The sequence below is a fragment of the Aspergillus heteromorphus genome, assembly GCF_003184545.1.
Source record: "Aspergillus heteromorphus CBS 117.55 chromosome Unknown BO70scaffold_21, whole genome shotgun sequence".
NCBI classification, from domain to species: Eukaryota; Fungi; Ascomycota; class Eurotiomycetes; order Eurotiales; family Aspergillaceae; genus Aspergillus; species Aspergillus heteromorphus.
In genome coordinates this window covers 207,884-219,319 of record NW_020290426.1, presented here as the reverse complement: position 1 = coordinate 219,319, position 11,436 = coordinate 207,884, and the positions used below count along the sequence as shown (strand labels likewise).

General features: G+C 55.5%; 5 protein-coding genes across 5 annotated transcripts; 3 read left to right on the top strand and 2 right to left on the bottom strand.

Annotated features, from left to right (window-relative positions):
• Window positions 1-107: 107 nt before the first annotated feature.
• BO70DRAFT_253382 (uncharacterized protein) lies at window positions 108-1,959 on the bottom strand (the record flags this gene model as incomplete). Its single annotated transcript, XM_025538822.1, has 3 exons — window positions 108-518; window positions 601-712; window positions 1,517-1,959. Coding segments are annotated over 3 exons (966 nt in total), but the record flags the coding sequence as incomplete, so codon positions are not given.
• A 2,007-nt stretch (window positions 1,960-3,966) lies between these two features.
• BO70DRAFT_363996 (L-lactate dehydrogenase (cytochrome)) lies at window positions 3,967-5,633 on the top strand. The gene is made up of 3 exons (XM_025543699.1): window positions 3,967-4,088; window positions 4,149-4,467; window positions 4,542-5,633. Exons 1-3 carry the CDS (start codon window positions 3,987-3,989, stop codon window positions 5,624-5,626), a joined length of 1,506 nt encoding a protein of 501 aa, XP_025397394.1. The 5' UTR covers window positions 3,967-3,986; the 3' UTR covers window positions 5,627-5,633.
• Window positions 5,634-6,184: 551 nt separating this feature from the next.
• On the bottom strand, window positions 6,185-7,333 carry BO70DRAFT_354369 (uncharacterized protein; the record flags this gene model as incomplete). The annotated part of the gene is made up of 1 exon (XM_025541861.1): window positions 6,185-7,333. The coding sequence occupies one exon, from the start codon at window positions 7,331-7,333 to the stop codon at window positions 6,185-6,187; it is 1,149 nt and encodes a 382-aa protein (XP_025397393.1).
• A 961-nt stretch (window positions 7,334-8,294) lies between these two features.
• On the top strand, window positions 8,295-8,734 carry BO70DRAFT_318769 (uncharacterized protein). The gene has a single exon (XM_025540422.1). It carries the CDS (start codon window positions 8,485-8,487, stop codon window positions 8,701-8,703), a length of 219 nt encoding a protein of 72 aa, XP_025397392.1. The 5' UTR covers window positions 8,295-8,484; the 3' UTR covers window positions 8,704-8,734.
• Window positions 8,656-11,298, top strand: BO70DRAFT_96813 (serine/threonine-protein kinase). The gene is made up of 6 exons (XM_025548888.1): window positions 8,656-8,706; window positions 8,804-9,201; window positions 9,385-10,184; window positions 10,232-10,319; window positions 10,365-10,593; window positions 10,639-11,298. Exons 2-6 carry the CDS (start codon window positions 9,002-9,004, stop codon window positions 11,074-11,076), a joined length of 1,755 nt encoding a protein of 584 aa, XP_025397391.1. The 5' UTR covers window positions 8,656-8,706; window positions 8,804-9,001; the 3' UTR covers window positions 11,077-11,298.
• Window positions 11,299-11,436: the final 138 nt, after the last annotated feature.

Here is an 11,436-nt window from a genome sequence, read left to right as displayed (position 1 = left end):
GTAAACGAAAGTACACCGAAGTAAACCACGTAAACCACGTAAACCAATAAAACCAAACCCTCAGAATCAACCCCCCTCCCTCTCTACCCTATAACGAAATCCTATTTCCCCCCATAATCCCACCACTCCCCTCCCAACCCACCACAGAACCCAACCGCACAATAATAACCCCCGCCACCCTTGTTATCCTTATTCGGCGAGAACATCACGAACTGACTATTGCTGAGCCCTTTCCCTCCATCTCCGGCACATCCATCGGATCCCACGCCCTCGTTCTGCACGGTGTACGCTGTGTGTGCCGTGCTGTACCACAGACAAACCGTGTCGCCTGCGCCCCCGGAACAGGAATGGTTGTTCCCGCTGGGCGGCGTGGTCCACGACTGGGTGACGGGGAAGCCGCCGCTCGTCCAATGGGCTGCTGTCGCGGAGGAAGTCCAGTTGATTGTGGTGCTGTAGGATGGGCTGTTTGGTGAGGCTGAGGGGAGGGTGCATGGGGTTGTTGTGCAGTTTGTGTTTGGCTGTGTGGGAGGGTTAGTGGTTGTTGTTGTTGATGTCGATGTCGATGGTATTGTAGTTGGGGAGGGGGATTGGATGACTTACGCTCAGCTGTTTATTAAGGTAGTTCTGGTGCGGGTTTCCGTCTCCGACGAGGGTGGTGTTGATCTTGTTTGAACAGGTATTAGAGGAAGAGGAAGAGGATGTCTGGCTGCGCCTTTTCAGCTCAGGGTACCAGGTGACTCTGAGGATATCGTCATGGGGGCTGCGGCGTTTGAGACGGATCTTTCGGGTCTGGGTTGAAAGGTCGTCCTCTTCGTAATCATCATCGTCGTCGTCGTCATCGTCGTAATCGTCGTCGTCGTCGTTGTCGTCGGCACTGCGGGTTTCGAGCCAAGGGTACAAGGCTTTGAGATTGGGTGCTACATGGACTGGGATGACCTGGAGCGGATCGTCGTTGTCGTTGTTTTCGTCCTCAGGATTGCGACGTTTGGGTACATGATGGACCTTGGACAATGGGTCATTCTCATCGTGATCGTATTTCCAAATATAACTGTCTTTGTAATCGAGAAGGCCCCGACGTTTGGGTACGTGATGGACCTTGGACAATGGATCGTTCTCATCGTGGTCATATTTCCAAATATAACTGTCTTTATAGTTCAGGAGGCCGCGACGTTTGGGTACGTGATGAACCTTCGACAATGGATCATTCTCATCGTGATCATATTTCCAAATATAGCTGTTTTTGTAATCAAGAAGGCCCCGACGTTTGGGTACATGATGGACCTTCGACAATGGATCATTCTCATCGTGGTCGTATTTCCAAATATAACTATCTTTGTAATCAAGAAGACCGCGACGTTTGGGTACAGTGTGATCGATCTGGGCGAGAGAATCATCCTTATCGTAAATATCACTGTCTTTGTAATCATCGCTGCGGGTCTCCCACCAGATATACCGAAGCTTGCTATTAGCCGCCCTCGTGCCAGTCTCACTCTTTGTCACGGGAGATGTAAGCGACGAAGAAGAAGAAGCAGGAGCAGCTGACCCCTTCCCTTGCTGCGCAACAATCGCTCCATAAGCCCTGTACAGACTCAACCCCGAGATATCCTTGAAACACGACGTGCGATTCTGCGAATCAGCCGGTGTCAGCGAGAGAGACACCGGCACGGGCACGCTGCATGTCAAGAAGCTTTCGAGGTCGTCGTATAGTCTTGCACAGGTGATACCACCTGAGGTGGTGGGGTCTTGGTGGACGGTGTATGTTGTTGAGCCGATGGTGAGGTTGCCGGCGCCATTGGCGTCCACGGTGGCGGTGATGGGGAGGGAGGCGAAGATGCCGCTGTTTAGGGTGTGGGTGCATGAGAAGTCGAGGATTTCGGAGGTGGAGGGTTTGACAGCGGCGAGGGAGGTTTCGGAGGCGCTTTTGAGTTGTTGGATGATGATGTTGATGGGTTGGGTGTTTTGGGTGTTTTGGGTGGTGAGGGGGGAAGAGCGTGGGTAAGGGGGATGTGGAAGAGGAGGAAGAGAAGGAGGGGGGAACAATAATGAAGGTGCATTTTCATTGCTGGGTTGATTGGGATTCTGACTTGGATAGTGCGAGGTGAGTTGGAGGGTTGGTCGTGGGGAACTACTCAACACCCATTTATATATAGCCTCAGCATTCAGGCTCGCCATAGATGTAAGACCCGGATTGCCCCAGGAGCCGAGAGGAAGCTGTTTTGGGAAGTCAGGAACTTGGCCGGTCCAGTTAATTGAGACTCTGATGACGGGGCAATGCAGGATGAAAGACAAGTATAGAAAGCCGATTTGGTGTAACAGGCCGATCTTCTCGGCTTTGTACGCAAGACGTAGGAGATGGATGAAGATTCTGCAAATTTCACATTAATCCAGTAGCGAAAAAGACGCAGTGTTTCAGGTCGGGACAGTGATGAAAGAAAGAAATCGCTCGGTTACATTAGAAGGGTTCTGTGATGGTGGAATACTTGACTGATTCACACTATTGATACTTGCTATTGCACCTTCTACGTTTCCGGATTGATTCGACCAGGGATTATTCTTAGAAGGTGGATCTGGACACTCTTAAGACTGCACCATGACTGGGAAAAGGGTCAGCTGGATCTGTCTGGGTAGCACATGCCTTCTAGTAAAGGTATCCATCAGAAGAACCAGGAGCAAATGAATAGACGAGGTAGGAATAGTATCGGGTATACCTGCCAGTCTACAGAATACTCACCTAAAGCTGTTGCCCCGAAACCAAGTAGTGTGACATACCCCTGAAGATGACATTGGTTGATGCGTGTCAGACATGATCATAAAGAAACTGTCAAGCAAACCGGCTGACCAAAAGGAGTTCGGAGAGATGGATAGTCTGAGTCTTGCATCTGGCTGAAATTGGGTGGCCTGGATCACATCTCGGCCGAGAGCTATTTGTTCCTTTTCTGCTGCACTTTGAAGGGGTTGGTACAGAGATGCGGTGATTCCAGGTGTTTTAATCCATTGCTGCTTTTCAACAATAGGCGTCGAGCATGCTGAACGGGCGGGCAAAGCCACGTGCCTGAAAAGTATAAGGCCCAGTGATGAGAGAGGTGGCGTCCAGGAGCCATTGGATATCCATGAATATAGCCTTTTTGCTAATCCTCCCGAATTGATGAGCGGATGTTCCTGAATTGGGTTCGATGATATCATGGTTTACTTCTATGTTTCGAACGCGGCCCTCAGAGTGCGCGGGGCATGAGTGATGACTGGGAGAGGAGTAAAGATGGTTTAGACTTAGCCCAGATAATAACAAAGAGATAGGTGAAGGACACCAGAAGGTTGAAAAACAGTCCTATTATACACAGACTGATGCTATCTGTTGGCATCGTCATGGCAGTATTCTTGATAGACGAGGGTAGTCCAATGATTGCTGGTCTCAAGGAATGAACCGTAGTTGGTCAGCCCCATCGTGTTAATCCAGTGTTCCTTTTCCTTTTGCCCAGTGGACGTGCGTGTAAGGCCCTATCCGGCCGGGGAGGAGATTCCGCGCTAACCGGATAGGGACTGCCGATGTTATGGAAGTGCTGCTATTTAGAACAAGATAGCCAGCCATGCCGTAGATCTTTGACTGCAAACTTGACAATCTAGGCGTACAAACCAGCCAACCCCGATGACTTGCAGAGTTGATTGCCGATCTCCAGCCAGCCGAGGGAGTGAAAGTGCTGGCACTGCAGCCGCAGTCGGCCGAGAAAAAGGGTCGCCCCGCCATTTCTCCAGTGGATGCCGAGCTTAACGGGATCGACCAACGGCCACTCGCCGATTTTGTGCTGCCGCCCTCCATAGGCTGCTCGCTCACCATTCACCCGAGCTGCTCTCTCGGGCGATTGACTCCATTCTCTCCTTTATCTTCCCCGCGTCCCTGCTTTCTTAAGCTTCCTCCTTCCTCGCTATCCCGGAAGCTGCCTGTTGTCTCTCTCCTCCGTACCCATTCTATCTCACACATACCTCCCACCATGAGTACACGCAAACTTACTGGCGCCGCCGTTGCCGAACACAACTCCAAGGACTCCTGCTGGGTCATTGTCCACGGCAAGGCCTATGACGTGACCGAATTCCTCCCAGGTACATCCCATCACATCCATCTTCTCCCTCTCATCTCCGCAACCCATACTGACCGATTAGAACACCCCGGTGGCCAGAAGATCATCCTCAAGTACGCCGGCAAAGATGCGACCGAAGAATTCGAGCCCATCCACCCCCCCGACACCCTGGACAAGTACCTCGACTCCTCCAAGCACCTCGGCGAAGTCGATATGACCACCGTCGAACACGAGGAGAAGACCGCCGACCCAGAGGAAGTCAACCGCCAGGAGCGCATCAAGCACATGCCCTCCCTCGCGGCGTGCTACAACCTCATGGACTTCGAGACCGTGGCCCGCAGCGTCATGAAAAACACCGCATGGGCATACTACTCCAGCGGAGCTGACGATGAAATCGTACGCCTCCCCTTCCCCCCATATCCCCATATCCCCATATCCCCACCCACCAACCCTAACCTCCCCCCTCCCTCCAGACAATGCGCGAAAACCACTCCGCATTCCACAAAATCTGGTTCCGTCCCCGCGTCCTCGTCGACGTCGAACACGTCGACTTCACCACCACCATGCTGGGCACGAAAGTCTCCGTTCCCTTCTACGTCACCGCCACCGCCCTGGGCAAGCTCGGCAACCCGGAAGGCGAAGTCGTGCTCACCCGCGCCGCACACACCCACGACGTGATCCAAATGATCCCGACACTGGCCTCCTGCTCGTTCGACGAGATCGTCGACGCCCGCAACGGCGACCAGGTGCAGTGGCTGCAGCTCTACGTCAACAAAGACCGCAGCATCACGAAGCGCATCGTCCAGCACGCCGAGGCCCGTGGCTGCAAGGGCCTGTTCATCACCGTCGACGCGCCCCAGCTGGGCCGGCGCGAGAAAGACATGCGCTCCAAGTTCTCGGACGTCGGCTCCAACGTCCAGGCAAACGACGGCGACGCGGTCGACCGCTCCCAGGGCGCCGCCCGCGCTATCTCCTCGTTCATCGACCCCGCCCTCTCCTGGAAAGATATCCCCTGGTTCCAATCCATCACTAAAATGCCCATCATCCTCAAGGGCGTCCAATGCGTCGAGGACGTCCTCCGTGCCGTCGAGGCGGGCGTCAGCGGCGTCGTCCTCTCCAATCACGGCGGTAGACAACTCGAGTTCGCCCGCTCCGCCATCGAAGTCCTCGCCGAGGTTATGCCTATCCTCCGCGAACGCGGCTGGGAGAACCGTATCGAGATCTTCATCGACGGCGGTATTCGTCGCGCAACGGATATGCTCAAGGCCCTTTGTCTCGGCGCCAAGGGCGTCGGCATCGGTCGGCCGTTCCTGTACGCTATGTCCGCCTACGGCCAACCCGGCGTCGAACGCGCCATGCAGCTCCTCAAGGATGAGATGGAGATGAACATGCGTCTCATTGGCGCGAATACCATCGCCGATCTCAATCCTAGTATGCTTGATGTCCGTGGGCTAGTGGGTGGTCATTCCGGCTCTATGCCCTCCGATACCCTTACTATCGGCGCGTATGATCCACTTCAGGCCCCGAGGTTTAGTGAGAAGTCGAAGCTGTGATGGGAGCTGGCTTTGGTGGGTTGTTTTGCTGATTGGTTTTTGTTCGCTTCCTGCTGGTTTGGGATCGTACCGTGCATACATACGTACATACATGACCGGATTGTATATATACCCCGTTTAGATTTTCATATAAACTTGCTGTATTTCTTTTTAAATCTTGGGTTGCTGTGGTTGGTACGTGGTTGAGATCCCGCGTTCTACCGTTGTGATGATACCTTGGTAAGGTGGTGTCTGAGGATGCCTCGTGCTCCTTTTGCCTCAGCGGTCTTCCTGTCAGGTAGGTGGGGTACCAGGTACTACCTGCCTTACGGTGAATCTCAAATGCTACCAGCAGAGATGCCATCCATCCCGGTATAGACCGGACAAGTCACTCATCGGAGCCACTGGACATATACTACAGTAGTACCGTACCTAAGTACTAGGACCTATATATATACCCATGTATAGTATAGGATGTAGCAGACAGCCTATTACAACCACCCCATGCATCTGAATCGTAACTCAGTATATACAGTCCCCTCTCCCTCTCCCCCTGTTCATGCCCACTCCATTCACAACCTACAAAATCACAACCTTGGCCCCATTCCGCAACCGCCCCCTATCTCCCATACAAGCCGCATTAACCAACCAGGCGCCTCCAAAATTCTCCCCGCCCCAGACCCTCGCCCACACCACCCCGAGAACCCCATACATCACCACCCTAACGGCATCAACCAACCCCCCCACATCTAGCAAATCGCGCACCCACCCACCCAGCATCCCCAGCCACGATAGCCGCGCCCGCGCCCGTCGCGCAGCGCAGATCCGCTCCCAGGCCTGTTGCGCGGCGTCGAAGAAGATCGGCTCGCTGCCGGAGGCGGCGTGCACGTGTCCGAAGACGTGCAGGGCGGGACGTACGCGCCAGAGTTCGGATAGCAGGGAGGGGCAGCCTGTTGAGTAGGTCGGGGAGAGGTCGAGGTGGGATTGCGGTGGGGTGTGGGTTATTAGGATGTCTGTTGAGGGGGGGATGGTGTGCGACCAGGCGTTGTGGTGAGGGGGGTAGGTGAAGGCGTGGTCGGGGGTGAAGGGGACGATGCTGGGGATTTGGGGCGCGCCGTAGATGGTTAGGGTTCTGGGGCGGGTGGATGTTGAGGTGGATGATGATGATGATGTTGTTGATAGGGATGTTGATGGGTTAGGGGTTGTGGTGGCGGTGGTGGAGGTTGGGGGGAAGGTGAGCGTGACGGAGGAGTGTTGCAGGTAGTGGATATCGCCCCAGTCGATGGCGTGGTCTGAGTCGTTCTCGTCGAGGGAGTAGAGGGAGGCGGTAGACGAGGAGATATTCGCGTAGGAAGAAGAGGACGCGTGTTGGTCCTCCGGTCGTCGGGAGCGCACGTCGAAGTAGCTGTCGTGGTTTCCGCAGATGACGACTTTCTGCGGATGCGGTAGGCTGCGCAGCCAGTCCACCGCTGCTTGGATCTCGCGCACGCTGCCGTCGTTGCTCAGGTCGCCTGCGTGGATTAGCAGGTCACCATCTGGGATGTCGGCGCATTCGAGCGTGTGGGTGTCTGCGATGCAGACAATGCGGAGAGGCCGGGCGTCTGGGGGTGGGAGTCGGGGAGGCCCGCGGAGGTGGTTGAGCAGTTGGTGTAGCGGGTGGATGAGCGTTGCTAGCGGGGAAGAGAGGAAGTAGTCCGGAAGCGGCCGGCGATTGAAGGGGGAGGTCATGGTGTGAGTTGGAGGGACGATAGTCATTCCATGATTTGGGTATTGTGTTGTGTTGGTTGTTGGTGGTGGTTGTTTGTTGTTGCAGGTGTCAGCGGGTGGAGGAGGAGGAGGAGTTCAGGTGGTAAAAGTAGCTGGGAGCTGGCAATGCCCGTGCGGAGGCGGGGAGTGGAGGGCCAACCAGGGAGAGGCACAGCTGACACAACATTATGCTGATGGATTATGCAGCACTTTTAACATTAACTAACTCCACAACTGTATACGGTGGAAAGTCTGATTCTGCCTCAAACGTCACACACACACTTTAAAGAATATCATGCCGGACCATTTACCCGCCTATCATGATAGAGATGTTGTATATAGTACACGGTAGTAATCCTATGTCGTAGCAATGCCAATTACGGAGTAGATACAACCTCAGCTCGATTACGTCACGTGCAGGCGGATGAATCATCGACTGGCTGGTTGAGATCGGGCTTATCCACTGTCTGGGTGACATCGAGTCGAGATCCAACAGCATCCCATCCTATGCACATCGCAGGACCATCAGGTGCGATTTCTTGCTCGATAGGTCCCCTATAAGATACAATTTGTTCCATAGGAGGAATCTTCGCCGATAGAGTTTTTTAGTACTATGTACTAGTATGTACAGCGTCAAAACAATACCCTTGTCGTAGTCATTAGTAGCAAGAGTACGGAGGAGTCAAACTCAAGCAGGCAGTGGTCAGGTAGCACGGCGGGGAGTCTGGGGCAGACAGACAGGACAGTAAGTACATCCTGATACCCGTCACGATGAATCCCCTCGCCTCTCGGCCAGGTGGTTGCATCGGGCCCTGTGCTGGGCCCGACCAGAGTCTTCTGAAGATGAGGCCCATCCTACACACTGCAGCACACTGATTGTCTGTCTGTCCATGTGTTCATCTGTCCCTGCTTGTCTATTGTCTATTTCTGAGCCCGAGTCCCTCAGGCCCAACGGCGAACCGATCGGCTGTCCAGCGTAGCCCATTTGTGATTTGCCACATGCGCGGTGCTCAACACAACACTTTACTTCTCCCACTCTAACGCTTGCGGACATTCCTGGCTCTTCATCCTCGCGCTCACTACTTCCCGTTGTCTCCTAGACGTCCCGAGCGGTTGGATTTCCGGTTCTTCGCATGGTGATCGGCCCAGTGCATTGCCGGCGTGCTCAGCTTTGTCTTGTCTTGCCTGTCGTCTATATCGTTTGCGTCATCTGGCCAGCCCAGTCAGTCATCTGCACGTTGTCGAGCCGGGATCAAGTGGCCTCAATTTCCTGTCGCCTTGGACGGTGGAATTTTTTGGGAGGCGTGAAGAGGGAGCCAGGATCCAGCGACAGCAGGAATCTTTCCTTCTAGAAGGTTGGTGGTCTCCGAGACGCGCGAGGAGTTGCGGGCGCTGCTGAAGGCTGAACCCCTCCGAATCGCACAACCCGTTCTCACTAACAGTCCAGTCCAGTCCAGCCCAGCCGCCTTCTTCTCCGCCGCGCCGCCGCCGCCGCCCATCTGGACCTGACGACGCTCCAGCAACTCAGCAACTTAGGAACTAACGCCGCCATCCAGCCCAACCTCGTGTCTTTTACTTCGCCCATCGCCTCTTGTTTCCCCCCTCCCTCCCTCCTTCCGATCCGAAACGCTCCCTGCCTGCCCCGACACCATGGACGGGGTTGATATCACCAAGGCCGTCCTCAACAAAGGGAAGCAGATGGCTAGTGTCGCCGCCGCCGCTGCCAATGGCAATGGCGGTAAGAAGAGAAGAAAAGGGACCGACTTAAAGCCGATCGTCACCAACGACGCCGCCACGCCTGGAGTCGACCCAGCGACCTCCTCCACCACCACCACCACCACCAGTGAGGGGTATGGCCAACGCCTCTTTCTTTTGCTTCTGATATTCTTCCCCTTCCCCTCTCTCCCCTCTTCGTTCTTCCCCGCCCGCCCGCCCGCCCGTCTTCCTTCTCTCCTCGATTTTACCTCCTCCCCCCCCCCCCACCCCACACCACTCCCCTCCACCTGATCTTTTCTAACCGCCATGAGTGGCAGGGCTCCCGCACACGGCGTTTCAGCATCGCGCTCATCCTCGTCATCCTCCGGCGAAGAACTGGAGACCACCGCGGAGGAGGAGGACTCGGAGGACTACTGCAAGGGTGGCTACCACCCCGTCTCGGTCGGCGAGACTTACAACAACGGTCGCTACGTGGTCGTGCGCAAGCTGGGGTGGGGTCACTTTTCGACCGTCTGGCTGTCTCGCGATACAACGACCGGGAAGCACGTCGCCCTCAAGGTTGTCCGCTCCGCCGCCCACTACACCGAAACCGCCATCGATGAGATCAAGCTGCTGAATCGCATCGTCGCCGCCAACCCCTCCCACCCCGGTCGCAAACATGTCGTCAGTCTGCTGGACTCGTTCGAGCACAAGGGCCCCAACGGGGTGCACGTCTGCATGGTGTTCGAGGTGCTGGGAGAAAATTTGCTCGGCCTGATTAAGCGCTGGAACCACCGCGGCATCCCCATGGCCCTGGTCAAGCAGATCACCAAGCAGGTGCTGCTCGGCCTGGACTACCTCCATCGCGAGTGTGGCATCATCCACACCGACCTCAAGCCGGAGAACGTGCTGATCGAGATCGGCGACGTCGAGCAGATTGTCAAGACCTACGTCAACGAGGAGGCCAAGAAGGAGCAGAAGGACGACACCCAGGACAACCGCAATGGCCGGCGACGGCGCCGCACCCTGATCACGGGGAGTCAGCCGCTGCCCAGCCCGCTGAACACCAGCTTCGATTTCAAGCACACCTCGCACAACTCCCACAGCAGCCTGAGCCAGATGGTGAGCGATTCATCGGGTATGTTCCTACTGCTTCGTCGCGCGTCTGCGTGCTAACGGATTCAGCTGCGCCCGCTCACGAGAGCCCATCGATGAAGGATATACTAGGGATCAAGGACGATGACGAGAAGCAGAAGCAACGGGAGAAGACCGCGTATGTTGCTCCGACGCGCATGGAAGACGACACTGACAATCGCAGGGATCTGCTGGAGCGCGAAGTGTCGGGGATCTCGCTGGACAAGTCGTCCACGTCGAATGAGGAGCTGGAGTGCGACATCATCTCCGTGAAGATTGCCGACCTGGGCAACGCCTGCTGGGTCGGCCACCACTTCACGAATGACATCCAGACACGGCAGTACCGGTCGCCGGAGGTGATTCTGGGGTCGAAGTGGGGCGCCAGCACAGATATCTGGAGTATGGCGTGCATGGTATGTCATCCCCGGCCTTTCGCCCGAACCACACTAACTGCTCAGGTATTCGAACTCATCACCGGAGACTACCTGTTTGACCCCCAATCAGGCACGAAGTACGGCAAAGACGACGACCACATCGCGCAGATCATCGAGCTGCTCGGCCCGTTCCCCAAGTCACTCTGCCTGGCGGGCAAGTGGTCGCAGGAGATCTTCAACCGCAAGGGCGAGCTGCGCAACATCCACCGGTTACGTCACTGGGCGCTGCCAGAGGTGCTGCACGAGAAGTACCACTTCACGCCGGAGCAGGGCATGGAAATCAGCGAGTTCCTACTGCCCATGCTGGAGGTCACGCCGGACCGACGCGCCAACGCCGGTGGCATGGCCTCGTACCAATGGATGCGCGACACGCCCGGCATGGAGGCCATCGATCTGGGCATACCGCCTGGCACCCGCGGCGAGGGCATCGACGGCTGGGCGATGGAGGTCAAACGGAGATAAAGACCGTCTTAAAAAGTACATTAGCCGTAAGGCGAACTGACGGGAGTCGGGGTGACGAGTTTCCTTTTCTTTTCTGTTATTGTGGCGGATCTCTATATTCTACATTTTTGGCTGCTTGGCTGGCCGTTTACTGGATGTTACGATTGCCTTGAACGTGATGTTTGCACGCTCGTATGTTTTCTATAGAGTTACTACTACTGCTGCTGCTGCTGATACTCTTGTCTGGTTTGAGTGAGATATGAAGCTCAGCTTGAGGGTTTGTTTGTTATCTGTCTGCCCGTCTGTCTGAGGTATATGAGATGTGTGCATCATCTATCGAGGTATTTGAGCATCTGCCTGCAGGCTACTTACCTAGTAAGT

Bases quoted from the DNA above. Each gene is read 5' to 3' on its own strand.
- BO70DRAFT_363996 (XM_025543699.1), top strand. From the start codon at position 3,987: ATGAGTACACGCAAACTTACTGGCGCCGCCGTTGCCGAACACAACTCC. The intron at 4,089-4,148 runs CTCCCAGGTACA...ACCCATACTGAC, and splicing joins CCTATGACGTGACCGAATTC to CGATTAGAACACCCCGGTGG. The intron at 4,468-4,541 runs TCGTACGCCTCC...CTCCCCCCTCCC, and splicing joins CAGCGGAGCTGACGATGAAA to TCCAGACAATGCGCGAAAAC.
- BO70DRAFT_96813 (XM_025548888.1), top strand. From the start codon at position 9,002: ATGGACGGGGTTGATATCACCAAGGCCGTCCTCAACAAAGGGAAGCAG. The intron at 9,202-9,384 runs GTATGGCCAACG...CATGAGTGGCAG, and splicing joins ACCACCACCACCAGTGAGGG to GGCTCCCGCACACGGCGTTT. The intron at 10,185-10,231 runs GTATGTTCCTAC...TAACGGATTCAG, and splicing joins GATGGTGAGCGATTCATCGG to CTGCGCCCGCTCACGAGAGC.
- BO70DRAFT_318769 (XM_025540422.1), top strand. From the start codon at position 8,485: ATGGTGATCGGCCCAGTGCATTGCCGGCGTGCTCAGCTTTGTCTTGTC.